The sequence below is a fragment of the Mustela lutreola genome, chromosome 3 (assembly GCF_030435805.1).
Source record: "Mustela lutreola isolate mMusLut2 chromosome 3, mMusLut2.pri, whole genome shotgun sequence".
In the NCBI taxonomy this organism is placed as follows: domain Eukaryota; kingdom Metazoa; phylum Chordata; class Mammalia; order Carnivora; family Mustelidae; genus Mustela; species Mustela lutreola.
The window spans coordinates 674,006-694,633 of record NC_081292.1 but is presented as its reverse complement, the minus strand read 5'-3'; the positions used below and the strand labels follow the sequence as shown (position 1 = coordinate 694,633).

Here is a 20,628-nt window from a genome sequence, read left to right as displayed (position 1 = left end):
GGGGTACCGCTCTCATCTTTGGGGGCCGCATGTGTGAGCAGGGTGGTCTCGATGGTGTGACGAAGCTGCGGGCGGCAGGCCAGGAGCTGGGGCTGTGGTGGAGTCTGGCGTAGCCAGCCCCCAGTGGGGCAGCATTCCCGGTGGGGTGGGAGCCGGGAGCATGTGGCCACGTCCCGGCTGGGTCTTGCTCCCGGCATAGGGACTCAGCCTATGTTTATCAGTAAGTCGCTGGGGTCAGGAGGGGAGTGGGGACTCACCGGCCAGTGAGTGGCCAGGCATGAAGGAAATGGGAGGGTCTAGTTGGCCACATGTGGGTGTGCATGGAGGGGTAGGGGTCTGCAGTCCTTCGCTGCAGATTTCAAACTAGGTCTGTTGGTGCTTTGCTACCCTTGGGCTGGAAGGGAGCAGTGATGGGTCCCATGTGCTTTAGTTAAGAAGCAACGGAGGAGGGACGCCCGGGGCTCAGTCTTTGAGCATCTGCCTTTGGCTCAGGTCATGGTCCCAAGGTCCTGGGATCAGGCCCTGTGTTGGGCTCCCTGCTGGATGGGAAGCCTGCTTCTCCCTCTCCCACTCCCCCTGCTTGTGTTCCCTCTCGTTGTGTCTCTCTCTGTTAAAGTCTTAAAAAAAAAAAAAAAATAGAAGCAATAAAGGGGCAGCATCGTTTGGACCCTCCTACCTCAAAATTGCCACGAAACCAAACTTGTACGCAAAGTGCAGGGCCTCGGGGCCTCGGCTTCCTTCTGAGCTTCCAGACCTCCCTGGGCACTGGTCCCACAGCTCGTGGGACACACGGCCCATATGTGCACTTGCTATAAGGTCTGCCTTTGCTTTGTTTTTTAAAGATTTTTCTATTTACTAGAGAGAGAGCACAAGTGGGAGGGACAGAGGGAGAGAGAGAGAATCTGAAGCGGACTCTGGCCCAAGCCCAGAGCCCAGCATGGGGCTCGATCTCATGACGCTTCGACCACAATGCGAGCAGAGACGGGTGCCTGACTGACCAGTGCCCCTGGGTCTGCCTTTGTGAAGGGCTGTCTTAGGTTTCACACCTAAGCAAAGCAACCTTTTGGGTGGTCAAACAGGGGTTTCTTCCCTCTGGCTGTTTTCAGCCTCCGACTTTAGAAGTTTTTTTCTCCATGGCGTTCTGTATAGACTTTGTCTCCCATGCCTTCTGCACAACTACCAGACTGTGCCGGGACTTTTGTGAAGGGGTTGCCGAGAGAGGGGCCCTGTCCTAGGCCGAGTAGGGCACCAACTGCAAGGTCTGGAGAACTGAAGAGGTGACATTTGTACAAAAGGATCCGCATCTGCTAAAACAAGGACTGTGGGGCCCATAGTGTCTGCTTCTATGGGTATTTCCTTTAAATTACAAAAGCAATAAATTCCTTTAAAAATACCAGCGTGAGAAGCACCTGTCTGGCTCAGTGGTGGAGTGTGCAAATCTTGATCTCAAGGTCATGAGTTCAAGCCCCATGTTGGGTAGAGCTTAAACTAACAGAAGTAAATTAGGAATAGATAACAATGTATTAAAAAATACCAATGTGAGGGGCACCATGGGGGCTCAATGGGTTAAAGCCTCTACCTTCGGTAGGGTCATGATCTCAGGGTCCTGGGATCGAGCCCCGCATCGGGCTCTCTGCTCAGCAGGGAGCCTGCTTCCCCCCACCCCACCCCCACCATCTCTCTGCCTGCCTCTCTGCCTACTTGTGATCTCTGTCAAAAAAAAAAAAAAATCTTTTTTAAAAATACCAACATGAGAAAGTGGGGCAAATTTAAACAAGTCAAAAAACCCCACTCACTTGGGACACCTGGGCGGCTCAGTCATTACGCTGCGCAGGTGTCCCCAGAGCTCTTTCTCACATCACTTACAAAAGTAATGTTCAGAGGATTCAAAGGTCGCAGTGTAGAAACCAAAACCATAAATATATCAGAAGGTAATTTAGAAAAACATTCACTTAGAATACTCAGAAGGGAAAGATAGACATATTTGTAGATTAAAAAAAAAATTATGTGAAGGGGCGCCTGGGTAGCTCCGTCAGTTAAGCGTCTGCCTCCATTCGGGTCATGGTCCCAGGGTCCTGGGACCGAGTCCCTGCATTGGGCTCTCTGCTCAGCAGGGAGCCTGCTTCCCCTTCTGCTCCCCACCCCTGCTTGTGTATGTGCGTGTGTGGGTGCACGCCTGTGCACCTACTCTCTCAAATAAATCTTTTTTAAAAATTATGGCAAAAGAGATGATAAAACTAGGGACAAACCTCAAAGTGAATTGTGTATTTAAATGTAAAACTAGGAAAAATGTAGAAGGAAATATAAAAGCTCTTTGGACTAGTGACTGATGAAGCATTCCCAGGAGGCCAGAGACAGCGTGCATGAAAGAAATCAGAAAGTTGGGCTTCATCAAATTTTAAAACTTCTGCTCTGGGAAAGGCCCTTTTAGCAGGACCGAAAGACAAGCCATGAATAGAAAAAAATGCCTACAAGTGGCCCGTCCACAAAGAACATCTGTAGAAACCGAACCATCCCCCCAGAAAATGGGAAAAGCAGCAGACATTTCACCAAAGAGGGGACGCTCCAATCACTAGCCAATTAATGAGAAATGCAAACTAAGCCTAAAATTAAAAAAACACTGACATCGCCAAATGCTGGTGGGGATTCAGAGCCACTGGGTCTCCACACGTGGCCTGCAGGAATGGAGCACGGTCCAGACGCTCTGCAAAACCATTCGGCAATTTCTCGAAAACTGAACATACCCGTTGGGACAACTCAGCACTGACCCCAGGGAATGAAGATCTGTGCCCGTACACACACCTGCACGACAGTGTTCTCCCGCCTCACCCTGGAAATGACACGAAGGTCCTTCAACAGGCAAGTAGCTGCTCGCAGGGATGTGCACACGGGGGGCACTTGGGAGCGACAAGAATGAAGTGGCCGACAGGCGCGACAGCCTCCTGAGGTCATCTCCCGTGTGATTCCATTTCTGTCACACTCGTGATGTGACAGAGTCGCAGGGAGGAAGGGGGGGGGGTTGCCGGGGGGAAAGGTTGGAGGTTGGGGGCGCGTAGAGGCTCTTTGGGCCGTGCCCCTGCTCCCCATCCTGACGGCGGCTTCGGTTCCGGGAGCCTCCCCAGGGCATAAAGCGGCGTAAAACCACACACACTCCTTGGTCTGGAGCCTTGCGAGCTGCACGGGGCATCCCGCCGAGGCTGCCGGAGGAGCGGGGTCTGTTTAGGAAGTAGATTAGAGGTCACGGGAGGGAGGCGAGCGGGGCAGGGCGTGCTCGCAGGTGACGGGTTCGGAAGCAGCCGGTGGTGGCGGTTGCACAGCACCGGGAGCGTGACTGATGCTGCCTCCCGTACACTCCGACCTGGCTTAGCACTTGGCCGGCTCCGGCGGTGGAGCATACCACTCTGGGTCTTGGGGTCACGAGTTCAAGCCCCATCTTGGGCGTGGAGCCTACATTAAAAAATGGTTTAGGGAAGCCTCGGTGGCTCATTCGGTTAAGTGTCTGCCTTCAGCTCAGATCATGATCCTGGGGTCCTGGGATTGAGTCCCCCATCAGGCTCCCTGCTCAGTAGGGAATCTGCTGCTCCCCCTGCTTATGCGTGCTGACAAACGAATAAACAAAATCTTAAAAAAATAAAAATAGGGACTCCTGGATGGCTCAGTGGGTTAAAGCCTCTGCCCTCGGCTCAGGTCATGATCTCAGGGTCCTGGGATTGAGCCTCACATCGGGCTCTTGCTCAGCAGGGAGTCTGCTTCCTCCTCTCTCTCTGCCTGCCTTTCTACTTGTGATCTCTGTCTGTCAAATAAATAAATAAAATCTTAAATTTCTTTTTTATTTATTTGGCAGAGGGAGAAGCAGGCTCCCCGCTGAGCAGAGAGCCTGATGTGGGAGTCGATTCATGACCTGAGCGGAAGGCAGACGCTTCACTGACTGAGCCACCCAGGTGCCCCTCAATAAAGTTCTTTTAAAAAATACCACAGGAGAGGCTCCTGGGTGGTTCAGCCAGTTGAGCACCCTACTCTGGTCATGATCTCTCGGTGGTTTGACTGAGCCCGGTGTCCACGTCCTGGTCATGATCTCTCGGTGTTTTGACTGAGCCCGGTGTCCACGTCCTGGTCATGATCTCTCGGTGGTTTGACTGAGCCCGGTGTCCACGTCCTGGTCATGATCTCTCGGTGGTTTGACTGAGCCCGGTGGCCACGTCCAGCATGGAGTCTCCTTCAGACTCTCTCGTCCTCTCCTCCCTGCCCCACTGTCTGTACTGCCTTCGGCTCAGTCATGCTCCCAAGGTCCTGGAATCGGGCCCCACAGCAGGCTCCCTGCTTGGCGGGGAGTCCGTTTCTCCCCCTCCCACTCCTTCTTCTTGTGTTTCCTCTCTTGCTGTGTCTCTCACTGTTAAATAAATAAAATATTAAAAAAAAATTTTTACAGCACCTGAGTGGCTCAGTTGGTTAAGTGACGGCCTTCCGCTCAGGTCATGATCCTGGAGTCCCAGGATCGAGTCCCACATCGGGCTCCCTGCTCGGCAGGGAGTCTGCTTCTCCCACTGATACCTCTCATGTTCTCTCTCTCTCTCTCAAATAAATACATAAATAAATAATCTTGAAAAAAACTTTATAAAAATTTTTTTGCCCAATAAATAAAATCTCTCAAAAGAAAATTAAAATAGGGGCATCTGGTGGCTCAGATGGCTAAGTGTCTGCCTTTGGCTCAGGTCATGATCCTGGGGTCCCAGGATCGAACCCCTCATCAGGCTCCCTGCTCATTGGGGAGTCTGCTTCTCTCTCTCCCTCTGCCTCTCCCCTTGCTCCTTTCTATCTCTGTCTCTCAAATGAGTAAATAAAATCTTTAAAAAATAAAATAATACATAGGACCATCCTTGAAGGTTCTTCCAATGGCCAAATTTTGGATCACAATAATGAGAGTAAAATATTCTATTTCTTTGAATAAAATAAGACTCCATGAGGGGCACCTGACTGGCAAATGACTCTTGATATCGGGATCATGAGTTCAGCCCCACACTGGGTGTGGAGATTATTTCAATAAATTAACTTTAAAAATAGAAATGAAAATCCATGAGTCTTCACTGACATACACAAGTGAACAAAAAGAGGTAAAGAGAAAGCTTTCTCCTCTACGACAGACAAAACACTAGTGAGTGAAATGTGCATGAGGAATGCACTATTTACGTTTTCTCAATGTACTGCCCCATAAAACATTTACTAAAGACAAAGAGAAAAAAGTAATCTAACAGTGAAGACTCCTGGGCAATTCCCCTTAAGTAATCAAAATAAACATCTCCAGTGTGGGGACAAACTGCCCAACAAAAAGCCCTCAGCCTCATCTCCATAGTATTTCTTTTCTTTTCTTTTTTTTTTTTTTAAAGATTTATTTGAGAGAGAGCAGGAGCAGGGGGAAGACAGAGGTAGAGGGAGAACCAGGCCCCCACTGACCAGGCAGCCAAGGGTCTCCGCCCCAGAACCCTGAGATCTTGACCAGAGTTGAAGGCAGATGCTTCACGGACTGAGCAGCCCAGGCTCCCCCCTCCTTGGTGTTCCTGCCAACCTGAATCTAACCATGAGGCAACCAGACAAGTACAAGTTGAGCAACATGTTACAAAGGAGCTGGTCAGTGTCCTGCAAGCATCAAGGGCATGAAAGTCAAAGACTGAAGTGTAGCTCTCAGTTGAAGGAGACTGAAAACTTTGCTAAAAGGTCATTATTGGGATAACTGGGGTAACTTGGGAATTTGAAGTGTCTGGGTCAGAGGTATGTGGAAGCTCTTGTTGAGACGTTTTCAACTCTTATGGGCAGCAACTGCGTGTCTGAGCATGTGGTTTCCTTGGAGAGGTGGGCATTTCCTCGGACTTGTCTATCGTCTTCCTCAGTTTTGGGCAAGGGGCTTTCACACAAGGTTCGGCTGGCAGTGAGCCTATGAAGTGCTGGTCGGTCTCACTTGGGGGCAAATCCCGACTCCTGGACCTTATTACCCACTGACTTCAGGGACGTGCTGTTCCCTCTCAATGGCTCTGCCAGCCACCATTGTCCCTACAGACTTTGTTCTAGCCCTTAAGAGTGAAACAAAAATAATATCAACCTACTAAGGGGCTTATAACCTATGCGAAGTACATAGCATGACTCACGAGGTGAGGGATAGATGAAGGAAAAATCTTATATTAGAAAAGGTCTCAAATCAATGATCTCAGCCTTTACCTTAAACTAGAAGAAGAGCACATGAAACCCACAATAAGCAGGAGAAAGGAAATAGTAAGGTCGATGTGGACATTCATTAAATCAGAAAAGAAAACAGAGAAATAGAGGAGTCCAACACGATTCTTTACTGAGATCAACACAATGGACCAATCGGCAGGAGTGAGAAGTCCCACACCGTCAGCGTCCGGGAGCTCAGGCGGCACCACTACAGACGCTACCGACGTTAAGGGAAGATTACGAACTACCTCACGCCAACGAGTTTGACACTTGAGATTAAATGAACCAATTCCTTGAAAAACACAAAGTACCAAAAGTCACTCAAGACGAAAGCGGCTCCTGAATAGGATTTGTGGTCGAAACAGCTTTCTAGCAAGAACATGTCGGCTTCGCTGGGTGGCGGACCCGCCCGTCCGTGAGCAAAGGCCGGTCTCACGAAGTCCTCCGAACACGGACGAAGAGGGAACGCTTCCCCGTCCCCCTGAGAAACCAGGGCGTGATGTGAAGACTGCAGACCGGGACGCAGAAACTCTCCACAATGTTAGCAAACCCCGAGCAACAGCGTACTCAAATGCAAGCGTCCCCGCGACCGGACGGCGGCCGCTCGGGAAACACGGGCTGCTCTAACCTTACAAAGTCCAGGCAAGTCATTTATGACGTCACTCTTCCAGCGACGGGAGCTCCCTCCCCCAGGGTCTGGCCGGCCCGGGGACCGGGGTCACCCCGGGGATTCCCGGCTTCCGTCCGCGCGCCTGCCCCGCGCCGGCCCCGCGCCGGCCCCGCCCCGCCCCGCCCCGCCCCCGCTGTGGCTGGGCTCCGGGACCACAATGCCCAGGGCCTCGGCGTGGCCCCGCCTCCGCACACCGACCCCGCCCCGCGCGCACAGTCGACAGCCTCTGATTGGTGGCAGCAGCTTCCGCTCCCCTGATGGGCGGGTTCTCGGCGCCGACGGCGGCGTGGGGGATCCCGAGGCCCCGGCAGGCATGGGGGAGGCTCGGACTCGCCCCGGAGCGTCGGTTGATGGGCTAGCTCCCGCAGGGTCGCCGATGCCGGAGGCCGGCGTGGAGGCGGAGGTGGCGAAGCTGCTGCCCTTCCTGGCGCCCGCGGCGCGGGCGGACCTGCAGGCGGAGGCGGTGCGGCACGTGCTGGCGCTGACCGGCTCCGGGCCCGGTCGGGCGCTGCTGGCCGGCCAGGCGGCGCTGCTGCGGGCGCTGGTCGAGCTGGCGGCGGCCGCGGCCCCGGCCCCGGCCCGCGACGCCGCTCGTGCGCTCGTCAACCTGGCTGCCGAGCCCGGCCTACACGGTCCGCTCCTGGAGGCCGAGCCCGCGCTGCCTGCCCGCCTGCTGGGCCGCGCGTTGGACCCAGAGTGGCCCTGGGCCGAGGAGGCGGCCGCCGTGCTGGCCAACCTCAGCCGCGAGCCGGCGCCGTGTGACGCGCTGATGGCCGCGCTGGCGGCTGAAGAGCCGGGAGGGCCAGGCCTGGAGCGGCTGGTGCACGCGCTGTGCACGCCCGACTACAACCCCCGGGCGCCCCTGCATTACCTGGGGCCGGTGCTCTCCAACCTCAGCCAGCGTCCCGCGGCGCGGGCGTTCCTGCTGGACCGCGAGAGGTGAAGCCCGGGGCGCCCGCGGGGAGGGGGTGCGAGTGAACGGGGCCGGCACTGAGTGGTCCCTCCCCCCAGGTGCGTGGTCCAGCGGCTGCTGCCCCTTGCCCAATTCCCAGACTCCTCGGTGCGCAGGGGCGGGGTGGTGGGGACTCTCCGAAACTGCTGCTTCGAGCATCGTGAGTGGTGATGGGGGTGGAGGGGTTGCGGTTGGGGGTGGGCTGGGGCAAAGAGACCACTTGGACCCCCCCACCTCGACTGGCTCCCATTTCTGTCTTCCCCTAAGGACACCACGAGTGGTTGCTTGGGCCCCAGGTGGACATTCTCCCCTTCTTGCTGCTGCCCTTGGCTGGGCCTGAGGACTTCTCTGAGGAGGAGATGGAGCGTGAGTGGCTTTGGTGGAGCCTCAGGGGTGGCTGGGCAGTGGGGGGAGGGCCCTAGGGGTTAGGTAGGCCACAGATCAGGACCCTTCTTGAAACCTGCCAGCGGGAAGATGCTGAGCACAGACGGGACTGACAAAGGCAGGGTCCAGCTGCGCAGTGCAGGCAGCAGCAATCCCCACACCCACCTCTAGGGCTGCCAGTGGACCTGCAGTACCTGCCCCCAGACAAGCAGCGGGAGCCCGATGCTGACATCCGCAAGATGCTGGTGGAGGCCGTCATGCTGGTGAGCAGGGGTCCTGTGCCAGTGCCACCCCCCAGTACCCCCACACCTCAACCTCTGTGTGTCCTCTGCCCTGTTGTAGCTGACAGCCACGGCTGCTGGACGCCAGCAGGTGAGGCGCCAGGGAGCCTACCTGATCCTGCGTGAGCTACACAGCTGGGAGCCGGAGCCTGACGTGCAGGGGGCTTGTGAGAAACTCATTCAGGTGGGCGCAGCATGTGTGGAGAACAGGCATGGATGTCTGGGGGGGGGGCGCGGCAGCTGCTCACCTCCCTCCCCTGCCGGCAGGTGCTCATTGGGGATGAGCCAGAGCCGGGCATGGAAAACCTGCTGGAGGTACAGGTGCCTGAGGATGTGGAGAGGCGGCTGCAGCAGCTGGACCACCAGGAGCGGGAGCAGCACACCCGGGGGCAGCCAGAGGAGCTGGCCCCGGAACCACAAGCAGAGGGGGCTACACCCACCTGAGGCCCTGGCTCCCCACCCCCAGCTCCAGGCTCACCTTGGCCAGCCCATCCGTCCAGGCCTTCCAGACCAGGTCTTCCTGCAGCCACCTGCAGGCCTCTGGGTCTCCTTGCTCAGAGCGCTGTTCCCTGCTGAAAGGCGTAGCTACACTTAACGCTCAGGGTGGGGCGTCTGGGACGAATGTGCGGTAAACGTGGGGGGTCAGGGCGCTTCATGCCCCGTTGCTTCCTGCAACACAGGTTGTTCAGACCAGCGCTGGTCAGACTGAGCTAGTCAGGCTCTGTGACTCTCAGGCACTTTTGGAGACAGCCTCCCGGGCTGGGCAGAAACCAGTACAAGCCTGAGCAACCCCTGAGGGCACTACAGAGGGCGGGGCATCCAGGTGTAAGCAGGGCCTTTTGCTGCCAGTCCCACCCGGCACCTTCCATTCTGGGTCCTTAGCTAGCCCTGCCTGAGATCCAGCCTCAGAGGACTGACATCTTGTGACTGTCACCAGCCGCAGTCTGTCCTGGGATCTCCTAAGGCTGCAGCCCCTGGTTTGTCGTTGGAGCACTTGCTGGGTGCTGTCTGCCTCCTGTCCACCATCCTGCTCCGCCTGTGCTCCGAGACTGCCCTCAGCCCCAGCCCAGAACCGCTGTGACCAGCTACGCCGGCATTAACTACGCTCTAGCCGTGGCCAGTTTCCTTGACTTGCACGGCCCCTTGCCTCCCCGGTGCACCTTTAGCCTCGCTCCTTGCCCAGCCTTTTTCCTCAGCACCCTCTGTCTCCTTGGAGCCCCACTGGGTCCAAGAAACTTGTATTCTGCAGCTGCCAAGCCTGGTAGGCTGTCCACATGGCCCTCCCCGTGCCCTGCTCCCTTCCTGTCACCGTCTCTGGGGTAGGACTCCTCTGCACTCTGGCACAGGAGTGCAGCCTGATGCCCTGAGTGTTCCAGCACCCTCTCTCCACGTGCCCGCAGTCCTGTCACTGCCTCCAGAGCTGGAGGTCCACTTTGGTTCCTCCCATCAAGCCTGGGTGCATCACAGAAACCAGGGGTCTCTTTCCTCCTGTATTTTTCTCCTCCTCCCTATTAAAGCTGTGATGTGAAGGCGTGTGGACTCGTGCACTCGTGTTCTCCCCGGCTGGGGAGCGCTACCGGCTTCCCCGTGGCCGGCTGCCCCTTCCTGCACTGACACGCCTGCGTCTCCTCCATAAAATAAATGCTTTATCTGGCCTCGCCTGGGCCTACCCATCCTGGGGTGCCCAGGCAGTGCTCAGGCATGGTCCTGACGGCAAACGTGGAGCTCAGGGAGGCGCCCACCCCCAGGCTGGCTACCATCATGCTCCGGAGCTCCCGCTGGGCAGATCCTGCACCTCTTCTTGGGACTCCCTCTGGGGGCTCAGGCGTCAGGCCAGAAGCATTCCTCCGGTGAGTCCCCCCGTGCTGGGGGCGCCGGAGCTGCAGGAGTGACCTTGGACGCTCTGAGTCTCCGCCAGGCTCCGTGGGATGCAGGGTTGCGGGCAGCTGTGACTTGGCTGGCTTCACTGCAACCGACAGCCAAGGGGAATCTAGGGGCGCTGAGTGGCAGAGCCCCCGCCCACCCCGCTGGGGCCCCACCCACCTGGCGACCAGCGGAGCATGGTGCAGAAGAGCGCATGCCTGGCTGGCAGCATCCAGCAGTGGGCAGCCACCTGTTGCAGGTCCAGGCGTGCGCGCGGCCTTAGCTGTAGCAGGCCCCGGATCAGGTCCTGGCACTCTGTGGGCAAGGGCTCGCAGCTGTGGCCTCCCGCTGCCCACTCTCTTGCCCGTGCCCATGGCTGTCAGCAGTGCTGGACAGTTTAGAAGACGTATCCCGTGCAGGTCCCCCCCCCCCCCCGCCACTCCCCTCACTAGGCATAATGACCGGTCTCCGGACCCAGTCTCCCCCTAGGATTTTATCTGAGAGAGCATGAGCAGGAGGAGGGGCAGCGGGAGAAGCAGGCCCCCCCACTGAGCAGGGAGCCCAATGCGGGACTCAATCCCAGGACCCCAGGATCGTGACCTGAGCCAAAGGCAGACGCCACAGCGAGGGAGCCCCCAGGCGTCCCTGGACTCAGAAGTCTCTTGCCAGGACTTGGGAGGGACCCGTGCTCTGGCTCACCTGGGGACACGCCCGGCCTGAAGGCAGGGCCTCGGCGCATGAGGTGCAGCACGCGGCGTGGCCGATGCTCCCTGAAGGGCAGCTTCCCGGACACCATGGCATAGAGGATGATACCCCTGGGGACACGGGCGGCTCAGGGCCTGCCCCCCTCCCGCCCTCCCACGGTCCTGCCTGTGCCAGGGGCCACTCACAGGCTCCACAGGTCGGCCGGCTCCCCGTGGTACTTCTTACTCATGAGGATCTCGGGGGCCGCGTAAGCCACAGAGCCGCAGAAGGTGCTCAGCAGCGAGTCCTTGAGGCCCGAGCGGTTGGCGAAGCCAAAGTCTGCGGGGGCGGGGGGGCGGGCAGGAGGGAAGGGACGTTGGGCTCGGGAGAGGGGGCTGCGGGGCAGACGCAGAGTGGGTGCGTGTCTGAAGCACAGGTGGGGGCCAGCGTGGGGCTGGGCCTCCTGGGAGGGTCAAAGGTCAAGGGAGGTTGGGGTCAAGTCTGAAGCGGGCGGGGCGCCTGGCCGGCTCAGTCAGCTGAGCAGCCCACTCTTGGTTTCCGCTCGGGTCACGATCTCAGGGTCCTGGGATGGAGCCCAGGGTCTGCATCTGGCTTCACGCTTAGCCTGGAGCCTGCTTCAGGATTCGCTCTCTCCCTCTGGCCCTCCTCTCTCTCTCTCTCTCAAATAAATAAACGGGTCTTTCATGCCACAAAAGTTGAAAAAAGCCTGAAGCAGTCGAGGGTAGAGGCTGGAGTCCTGGCTGGGACAGCGGCTGAGCGGGGCAGGCCTCCCGGAGAAGCTGAAGGCTGGGGCCATGAGTCAGGGTGGGTTAGGGCAGGGGTGGGGCCAGGCCACAGGCTCACCGGTCAGCTTTAGGAGGCCCTGGTCGTCCAGCAGGATGTTCTCACACTTGAGATCCCTGTGTAGGGAAGGGGAAGCAGGGCTGGTCCTGGGCTCGTTGGGCCTCTCCATGCGGGGGGTCAGGGGAGACAGGTGGTGAGGGCACCCCCTCACCTGTGCACGATGCCAGAGCTGTGGCAGTGGGCCACGGCACTGACCAGCTGCCAGAACAGCCCACGGGCCTCCTCCTCTTCCAGCCCTGGGCGGCAGCGGTGGCCTGACATGGCGTTGATGTGCTCCAGCAAGTCCCCGCGGGCTGCCAACTCCAGCACCAAGTAGGAGCGCTGGCTGTTGTGGTAGGTCTCATAGAGCTGCACCTGCCAGAACCTGTCCCCAGCCTGCCATCACCCAAGGAGGGCTTGTCCAGGGCACTGGAGCAGGGGCTCAGGGTGGGGCTGGGCCCCAAGCATCAGGGTCCCTGGTGGGAAAGGGGGTGCTCCTGGGCAGGGTGGGCACGGGCCGTGTCGGGGTCTCTGCCTACCACGTTCAGGTGCTTGTAGGTAGCGTTGAGGGATGATATCTCATGGGGCAGGAACTTCTGGGAGAACTCCACAGGGGCCTTAGCCGTGGAGATGATCTTGATAGCCACCTGCAGGGGTGGAGGGTGGCCCTTGTGTGTAGGCCACAGCCCCGGAACGGACACGGGAACAGGCCCCATGTCCTTGGTGCACACTGCTGAGCTTGACTGGGGCGAGTCTGGGAAGCAGAATCCTTGGGGGTCTAGAGAGACCTTCCCCTTCCCTCCTGGCTCTGATATGCTCCAGGGGTTCTAGAGCTGGGACCAGCTTGCAGGTCCTTGGGAGGACACCAGAGCAGGAGGGAGCTGGCACAGCAGGGAGGTACCTCAGTGGGGCCTGGGGCATGGGGACCGCTGGGGCTGGCCTGCCGTCTGCACCCATGGGAGGAGATGGGCCTGCCTCACCATGGCATGGTGCTTGCCTCGCAGGTCGGAGGCCAGCTTGGGGTTGTGCCGCATGCGCTCATGTGTGGCATAGGCCAGGTAGACTTTGGAGAAGGCCCCAGAGCCAATCTTCCTGGAAGACAGCAGGTAGCCATTGTCCCTGCATTCGCGTACCTGCTCCATGAAGTTTTGTTGGTCCAGTTTTCGCTGGGCACTGCCCTTCATGGAGGGTGGGGTGCCACGGGAGGGGGCGAGGCCTTGGGTGGGAGGAGCAGGGGGCGGGGCAGAGGCCTGACCGGGATTAGAAGGGTAGGGCAACAGGGCCGGAGGAGGCTGCTGGGCCCTGGGGCTCTCAAGGCTGCACCCCTGTTTCTGAAGTCTTTCTGGGACTGGGGCAGAGGCAGGGGAGTGACCAGGGCTGAGAGCTCAGAGTGGGAAGCGAAGGCAGCCGTGGACTAGTGTGGGTCAAGGCAGGCTCTGGGAAAGCAGGGGCAGATTCCAGAACGGAGGTTCTAGAGCTGCTCTTGCATTGTGCCCTCAAAGAGGGGTGTTCTGTCCCCCAGGGCCTGCCTTCTCTGAGAACGTCTTGCTGGAACTATCCTCATCCTGCATGGGGCCCGCTCCTTGTGGGGTGAGAATCCCCAAGGCAGTGTGAGGCCTTATGTGGCTAGTCACAAAAGACCCGTCAAGAAGTGTGTGGGGAGGGTGGGCGAGGGCAGGCAGGGATTCTAAGCAGACAGAGAAGGGGAAGGAAACCCAGCGTGAGCTGGCGCGTGCCCCTCTTCCTTTGCGAGTGTAGTGTGGAGGCCGCCAGGTCCGCTGACCCTGGCCTTGCCCCCAGAGCTCTCCTCAGACTGACGGCCCATCTCCAAGGCAAGCAAGGGTCTCCAGTCCGGGCTGTAGGAGAGGAAAGCCAACACGACCCCTGACTTCTGGCCTGCAGAGCCTTCTGGGGGCGCTGTTGCCACAGGGAGTAGCAGACGATGTTAATGAGCATCTACTGTGTGGCCAGCGCGGAGTGGCCACACCCCCTCAGTCCCTGCCTCCCGGCTGCGGACCACATCTGACACAGCCGTCCCGCAGTAAGGCATTCTCATCCAGGATCGCAAACCACAGCCAAGTTCTACGGGTGAGAATTTGGCCCATCGAGGTGCACAGATGTGGTCTCTCCGCTCCAAGCTAGCCGGCTTGGTGGCTGCTGGGCTGCTGTCATGCAGGTGTCCTGGGAGGGTCTGGCTCTTGGTGGAGAATTGTGACTGTCTGTGGCCCTGGCTTGTCCCTGTAGGGATCTGCAGTGGTCATGGTGTGCCTGTGGCCGTAAACGCCTGGGAATGGTCTGGTAGGACAGATACGTTCTCCTAGTCCTGCTGGGTGAGAGGGGGGTGAGCTGCTTTAGAGCAAGGTTTGTGTCATGTGTTCCCTCGCTCATCCACGTCCTTGCTAGTCAAACTGCCTGGGATTTAGAAAATATGGACAGACTTTCTGCGTTGCTGATGTGCAGGTTGGGTTAGAGAAACCTCTGGATTTCAAGCAGAGGGGTTATTACTCTGGTGTTAGGGGGCTGGTGCAGTGAAAGGGAAGATGGTGGGCGTCCGGCCAGAGGTGTGTGTGCCTCCGCACTGCTGCTGGGGAGCCTGGGAACCGTGTTGGCTGTCACCTTCCTAGCTCCCACCAGTGCCAGAACAGAACAGGAAGCCACTGAGAATCGTGTGGAGACATGCAGGACCCAGAGCGGTCACCAGCTCTGCGCACCCTCCCTTTGCAGAGTCTTTCATGACCTCCTCCTTCACTGCCATTATTAGATGCATTGAGCCCCATCATGTGCGGGGCTTGATGCCGAACACTTGGAAGCAAATCACACACATGGGCCTTTCTCTCCTAGAGCTCACAGACAGGAGACGGGCATCAATAGTGTAATGAAATGACAGCTGTGATGTTTGGTGGAGCAGTTTGTGCCCTTGGGGAGTGAAGTCTGGCTAAGGCTGGGGACCGGACAGAGCCAGCAGGGCTGTTGCGCACTGGCCATGTCGGAAGGCAGGGCTTGGGGCAGGAAAGTGAATCCTTCAGATGGGACCTTTGAAAAGGCCTGCCTCCTGCCCTAGCAACTTCTGCATGCTGTGTGAGGGGCCTGGGGGGTGGTTGGGGCTCTTCCCAAGGGACCAGGCCCCATCTGCAGAGCATCTCACCGTCAGCCTTCTGTCCCTGTCTTCTGGGCTCCATCCCTGCAACAGAAAAAGGGCCGAACTCCTTCCCTCTTGGGGATGGGAATGTCCCTCCCCTGCACTGTGCAGCTTCCACCCTGCCCCAGTGTGTGCCCAGGGCCGCACGCTGCACCCTCAAGCCATCAGCCACAGCTCGCTGCAAGTTGAAGATGCGGGCTAGGCCTGGACGTAAGGCTGCCGACCACTTCCTTCTCAGAGGGCCCTTCTCGCTTCCTGAGCTGCGGCGATGCCTGCAAACGTGCCCAGATGACTTCAGCCTGCGAGGCTGTGCCCGAGCCGTGCCTGGTGCAGATCGCAGCCCCCCGCCCGCCGCTTCCCTCGGAGTCCGATCCTCGTCCCCCGTCCCCCCGCGGCGCCACTTGGCAGCGCTTCGCGTGTCTTACTGTTGCCTGTTCCGCGCCCTCTGCAGCGCCCCGGCTCATCCCGACCCCCGGTCGGCCCCCGGAACTCGTCTCTGCTCGCTCGGGGGTCGGCGGCCGCAGCGTCTCCGGGGGTTGGCCGGGAGCGCCGCGTGTGCGTTCCGGCGTGAGCGGTAGCGGAGCGGGAGAGGGCCCGCGTGTGTCCAGGTCGGGCCCACGGGCGTGGGTCCCTGGACAGGCGCGTGTTTGCGAGGGGCCTGGCTCTGAGCGCAGTGGCGCGCCGAGCCCGCGAGGCCGATGCGCTCCTGCGTGCGGCGCGGGGTCCGCGCCCGCTTCCCCGCCAGGTCAGTGTCGGAGCGGACAGCAGCAGAGAGGCGGAGGGCGCCGGGCGCCGCGCGGGAAAGCCGGACGTGCACGCCCCGCGCCTGCGCACTGACCGGCCGCGTTCCTTACGGCCGGCGGGGAGGCCGTGCTCGCGCGCAACGGTCGGGAGTCGAGGTATCCAGACGGCCGGGGGGCGGGGCCGAGCGTGAGGCGGAGTTTGCGCACTCCCGCTCGCAGGGGCCCCGGGGGCGGGGTGGAGAGAGGGAAAGCGGGAGAGGGACGCGTCTCCGGCCAATGAGCGCGGAGATGGCCTGGGGGCGGGGCCGGGCTGCCGCGCGCCGAGCCGCGGTTGGCGGAGGGTGGCGGGGGCGGGCTCGGCGTGCGACCCCGCCCACCACTCGGGGCCCGGCAGGCTGGGAGGGCGGCGCCCGGGCCGGGGCGGCATCTCAGGTAGAGCGGCGCCCGGGGACCGGCGTGCCTCGGGGGGGCCGCGGCCGGAGAGTCCGGGGTCCGCGCCGTCGGCGGGGCCTCGTGGGAAGCCGCGTCGGGAGGCGCCTCCCCAAGGTCAGCGGGCGAGCGCGAGGAGGGTCCTGGGCGTCGCGGGGCCGAGCCCGCCCCTCGGCCGGGGCCCAGGTGCGCCCGGCGCGGCCCGGGAGAGGCCCGGGAGCCGGCGCCGCGGCCCGGGAGAGGCCCGGGAGCCGGCCGCGCCCCTCCGGCCCCACCCGGCGCGGGCTGCGGGGGCCTGGGGCGCGCCCCGGGCACGGCGGACTGTCCTCCAGGGGAAGCGGAGCCTGAACTCGGAGACGCCCCTTCCCGTTTGCTCGCGGGCGCCGGGGCAGGCGGTCCGGCGCAGGGACGGGTGCGTCCGGACGCCGCGGGGACCGCTGGGCGCAGCGGCGGGGCGCGACCCGGCAGGGCAGGGCGAGGGCCAGGTGGTGCCGGGCCAGGCCGGCCCGCGGGCCCCGGCTCGGAGGCCCGGGTGTCGCGGCCGCCGGCTTCCTGCAGCGCCAGCACAGCGGCCGTGCGGCGCCAGGGCCGGAGGACGGGGCTCCGTTCGGGGCCGCGCGCGTGCGGCCCTTCCGCTTTGCCAGCCCGGTGGAGGGGGCGCGGAGCTGGCCGGCTCGAGAGCCGTGAAGTGGGTCGGAGGGGTGGGGTGGGGGCGGCGGGTCTGGTGGGGGAACCGGAGGACTGGCCTTGCCTGGCGGGCCGGGGCGGGGAGCGGGTGGGGTTGGGGTTGGGGTTGGGGTGGAGGCCGGCGCTGCGGGCAGTCTTGGAGGCCGGGACCACTTCTGGAAGGGATGGGGGGGTGGAGAGGCGGGTCAGGTGTGGGGAGGGAGACGCAGGAGCAGGACGGGTGATGCTGGTTCCTGGCCCGACCCTGCGTGCGCGGTGATGCAGGAAAGAGGCCGGCGTGTTGGGGCCGGGAGAGGTCGGGTGAGGCTGGGGCTGTTGGGTTTTAGGGGTCGGGATGGAGAGACCCAGCGGGCACTGGGCCCCGGGAGACCCATGTGGGAATGGTCAGTTGCGGGACCCTCCAGCAGTGGCTTGATGGTGGCGGGGCTGCATCTCACGCCTGTAGTTCTGGCGCCCGAGGGGTCTGGGGATGCTGCTGTCAGCAGGGTCTTGACTTCCAGGCCTCAGGCTCTTGTGGTTCAAGTGAGCAGGTGTCTCTGGTCTCTCTGTGGTGTCCGAGTGGAATGACCTGAGTTGAGCTCCCTGGGTTACCTTGAAACCAATATTCAGGCTGCCTTGCTGGGACCTGCCTCTCGCTGTTTCTCACTGCCCAGGGCTGGTTGCCGCCTCCCGAGGGACAGCCGTAGATCAGAGGTGGAAACTGGCGGGCTCATGCCTGCCTGCGCTCCCCGCTAGTGCCATGTGCAGACACGGTGTCTGCACTGAGGCCAGGGTCTGCTGAGCCCAGGTAAGCAGTCCGGTGGCGGCGAGCGTGTGACCAGCCACTGCAGACCTCGTGAGCCTCTTCCGTGGGCTGAATCATTCGTCTCCTGGAGGTAGGTCCCAGAGAGCCCCTCAGGGCATACTGGCCCCGGAGTTACGGGAACTGGGATTTCTTCACTGAGCTGGAGGGCCACGTGGCTCTGGGGGTTTCCGTGTGAACCCAGTGACGCAGCTTGGGACGGCTTGGGTTGAGAAATAGTGTTCCTGAGGGACGGTGAGCAATGGACTGTTGAACTGCCTTCCCCAGATCCTCAGCCCAGATTCTTGTGGGTGACTCTGGAAGTGGATTTTTCTCTGGCTCCGGTACTGGAAGAGAGGGTCCTGGGGCCTGCTGCAGGGCTGGGTCATTCCCGTGACCCCACACGGTGGCCTGACCCTCAGACAGGCGCGTGGCTTCCTCTGGGCAGTGGTGTCCGTGGCCTCCTCGCCTCCCATGTCTCCTTCTGACCCACCTTGGGCTTGGAGCAGCTGGCCCAGCACCTCTGTTAGCCTCTGCCATGTCGCGTGGCAGCCCCGATACACGTGGGTGTCCTTCAAGCCAAGGGCTTGGACTCCGCGGGCTCAGACGGCGCCTGGTCGGCTTCCTAGGTGTGGTGGAGCGCCTGTCCAGGTGAATGAGGAGGAAGCTGCTGCTTCCCTCGGCTCCGATGTGTAGGATGCAGGGAGGGAGGCCCCCCTCGACCGCGCCTTTGAGCTGTGCTGGTCTGCGCCACAGCACGGGCGGGGAGTGGAGCCTGGGGGAGCCGGTCCTGGGCGGTCCTGCTGTGCCAGTAACAGCCACTAACGAGCAGTGGGTTCCTCTCCAACTTGCTGGGCTCTGTGTGCTAGACCAGACGGAGCCTCTGAGGTTCTGGCTGGGCAGTCCGTGCTTGGCACACGCTTCCTGCAAGATGCAGGGCGCCTTCGGGGCCCAGGCTCTTCCTTGTCCCTGCACCGTCTTCCCCCACGGGGCCTTTATCCTGGTTTGCCTCCAGCGACCTGCTCACGTTGGCTTGTCTCCGCAGAGAGCAGTCTGTGCTGTCTCCGCGTGTCCCGCGTCACACACAGGTCACCTGGCCTGCGGCCGTGGTGCTGACGGGACCTCTCCCGCTGGCCTTGTTTGGCCACGCGCTTCACTTTTCCACCGGGCGGTCGAGTTCTAGACTCTGCAAGCTCCGCTCCCTGCCACGCTCCCGTGCTTGTGCTCGCGTGAGGGTTTCAAAACGGGGGTGATCCCGTCACGGGTGTGACTGTTTGGGCCGGTGGCAGGTGCCCCACAGGCTCTGCTGGCCCTCACCCCCGGGACGACCGCTGGGCTTGCCGTGTGCCAGGCTCCCGCCGTGCAACCTCGTGTGTGTGTGACAAGTGATTTGTGCTGTTTTGTCGCTTATTGACCTTCTGCTCTGGTGGTCGGACCAGGTGTGTGAGCACGTACGGTTGTGCACAGAGGTGTAACTGTGCACACGGTTGTCAAATTTTGACTCAGAAACTTGACTTTTTTTTTTTTTTAAGATTTTATTTATTTATTTATTTGAGAGAGAGACAGTGAGAGAGAGCATGAGCGAGGAGAAGGTCAGAGGGAGAAGCAGACTCCCCGTGGAGCTGGGAGCCCGATGCGGGACTCGATCCCGGGACTCCGGGATCATGACCTGAGCCGAAGGCAGTCGTCCAACCAACTGAGCCACCCAGGCGTCCCTTGACTTTTTTTTTGATAGTTAAACTGAACAGTGTTTGTTAATGTGTCTGGGTTTTTGTGTCTGGCGAAGCACGTCCTTTCTTAATTTAAGACTATAGAAGGTTTACGTGTGCTTCCTACTCGGACTTTAACATTTCATCTTTCTTTTTTTCTCTTTTTAAAGATTTTATTTATTTATTTGACAGACAGAGATCACAAGTAGGCAGAGAGACAGGCAGAGAGAGAGGGAGAAGCAGACTCCCCGCTGAGCAGGGAGCCTGATGCAGGGCTCGATCCCAGGACCCTGGGATCATGACCTGAGCTGAAGGCACAGGCTTTAACCTACGGAGCTATTCAGGCACCCCACATTTCATCTTTCCATTTAACTCTTATGTGCATCTGTGCAACGTGTTGGGATAAGGAGAAGTGTGGGGAGGCTAGTGTTTTCCCTGAGTGTTTAATTTGCTGTTTCAACACTATTGATTAATCGGCCTGTATGATTTAAAACTTCGTCTTTCTTGCTTAATGTTTTCTTCCTTATTGGTGTTCATTTCTGGCATTTTTATATAGTTCCATTGATTTAATACACTTTAACATAATATAGGACAAATCCTCCTCTTCATATACTTTTTAAAAATTTAACTGGATGTTCTTTTTTTTTTTTTTTAATTGGCTATTCTTGTACATTAATTCTTCTATATGAATTTTGGACCATTTTATCAAATACCCTCCAATATCCTGTCTCATATATTTGTAGATTCAGGAAAATTGAGCTCTATATTATTGAATCATATGGGAGGATTTTGATTCTATTCCTTCCATGAACAGTTTTTGGTTTTTTTAAAGATTTATTTATTTTAGAGAGAGTGAGCAAGTTAGTGGGGTTGGAGGAGGGGCAGAGGGTGAGAATCTTACAGCGGACTCCCCACTGAGCTTGGAGCTTGATTCCAGAACCCACGAGACCATGACGTAAGCCAAAACCAAAGTTGGCACTCAACTGACTGAGCCACCCAAAACTGGGCAAAGACCCCATCAAAAAGGAGAATTTCAGACCAATACCTTGATGGATACGGCTGCCAGGATTCTCAACAAGATCCTAGCTAGGATCCAACAGTATATTAAAAGGGTTATCTGTCTTGACCAAGTGGGATTTGTCCCTGGGATGCAAGGGTGGTTTAATATTGCAAATCAATCAATGTGATAGAACCCATAAATAAAGACAAGAAGTACATGGTCCTCTCAATTGATGCAGAAAAAACATTCGACAAAG

General features: G+C 59.2%; 3 protein-coding genes across 9 annotated transcripts in view; 2 read left to right on the top strand and 1 right to left on the bottom strand.

Moving 5' to 3' along the window:
* Positions 1-7,019: 7,019 nt before the first annotated feature.
* Positions 7,020-10,021, top strand: HGH1 (HGH1 homolog). The gene is made up of 6 exons (XM_059165479.1): positions 7,020-7,816; positions 7,889-7,989; positions 8,097-8,195; positions 8,385-8,476; positions 8,556-8,678; positions 8,762-10,021. Exons 1-6 carry the CDS (start codon positions 7,035-7,037, stop codon positions 8,936-8,938), a joined length of 1,374 nt encoding a protein of 457 aa, XP_059021462.1. The 5' UTR covers positions 7,020-7,034; the 3' UTR covers positions 8,939-10,021.
* A 109-nt stretch (positions 10,022-10,130) lies between these two features.
* On the bottom strand, positions 10,131-15,929 carry LOC131826349 (testis-specific serine/threonine-protein kinase 5-like). Of its 3 annotated transcripts, XM_059165483.1 has the most exons (10): positions 15,449-15,929; positions 15,030-15,065; positions 12,865-12,976; positions 12,424-12,531; positions 12,057-12,259; positions 11,906-11,961; positions 11,248-11,380; positions 11,057-11,172; positions 10,538-10,672; positions 10,131-10,460 (listed from the first exon to the last, which is right to left on the bottom strand). In XM_059165483.1, exons 3-10 carry the CDS (start codon positions 12,916-12,918, stop codon positions 10,141-10,143), a joined length of 1,125 nt encoding a protein of 374 aa, XP_059021466.1. In that variant the 5' UTR covers positions 12,919-12,976; positions 15,030-15,065; positions 15,449-15,929; the 3' UTR covers positions 10,131-10,140. The 3 variants fall into 3 exon arrangements, with proteins under 3 accessions (XP_059021466.1, XP_059021464.1, XP_059021465.1); XM_059165481.1 differs by having other exon boundaries at positions 12,865-15,065; XM_059165482.1 differs by lacking the exon at positions 12,865-12,976.
* Positions 15,930-16,119: 190 nt separating this feature from the next.
* Positions 16,120-20,628, top strand: part of MROH1 (maestro heat like repeat family member 1) — a 60,957-nt gene continuing 56,448 nt past the window's right edge. For 2 of the 5 annotated variants that reach the window (XM_059165458.1, XM_059165454.1), the window contains exon 1: positions 16,157-16,312. The gene's annotated coding sequence lies outside the window, so the exon portion shown is untranslated. Of the gene's footprint in view, positions 16,313-20,628 lie in introns of all 5 variants that reach the window. The other 3 variants (XM_059165455.1, XM_059165460.1, XM_059165459.1) reach the window with 3 other exon arrangements.

Bases quoted from the DNA above. Each gene is read 5' to 3' on its own strand.
- LOC131826349 (XM_059165481.1), bottom strand. From the start codon at position 13,068: ATGAAGGGCAGTGCCCAGCGAAAACTGGACCAACAAAACTTCATGGAG. The intron at 11,962-12,056 runs GTGAGGGGGTGC...TTCCCTACACAG, and splicing joins AGCTCTGGCATCGTGCACAG to GGATCTCAAGTGTGAGAACA. The intron at 11,173-11,247 runs GTGAGTGGCCCC...CCGTGTCCCCAG, and splicing joins CCGGCCGACCTGTGGAGCCT to GGGTATCATCCTCTATGCCA.
- HGH1 (XM_059165479.1), top strand. From the start codon at position 7,035: ATGCCCAGGGCCTCGGCGTGGCCCCGCCTCCGCACACCGACCCCGCCC. The intron at 8,477-8,555 runs GTGAGCAGGGGT...GCCCTGTTGTAG, and splicing joins TGGTGGAGGCCGTCATGCTG to CTGACAGCCACGGCTGCTGG. The intron at 8,679-8,761 runs GTGGGCGCAGCA...CCCTGCCGGCAG, and splicing joins CTTGTGAGAAACTCATTCAG to GTGCTCATTGGGGATGAGCC.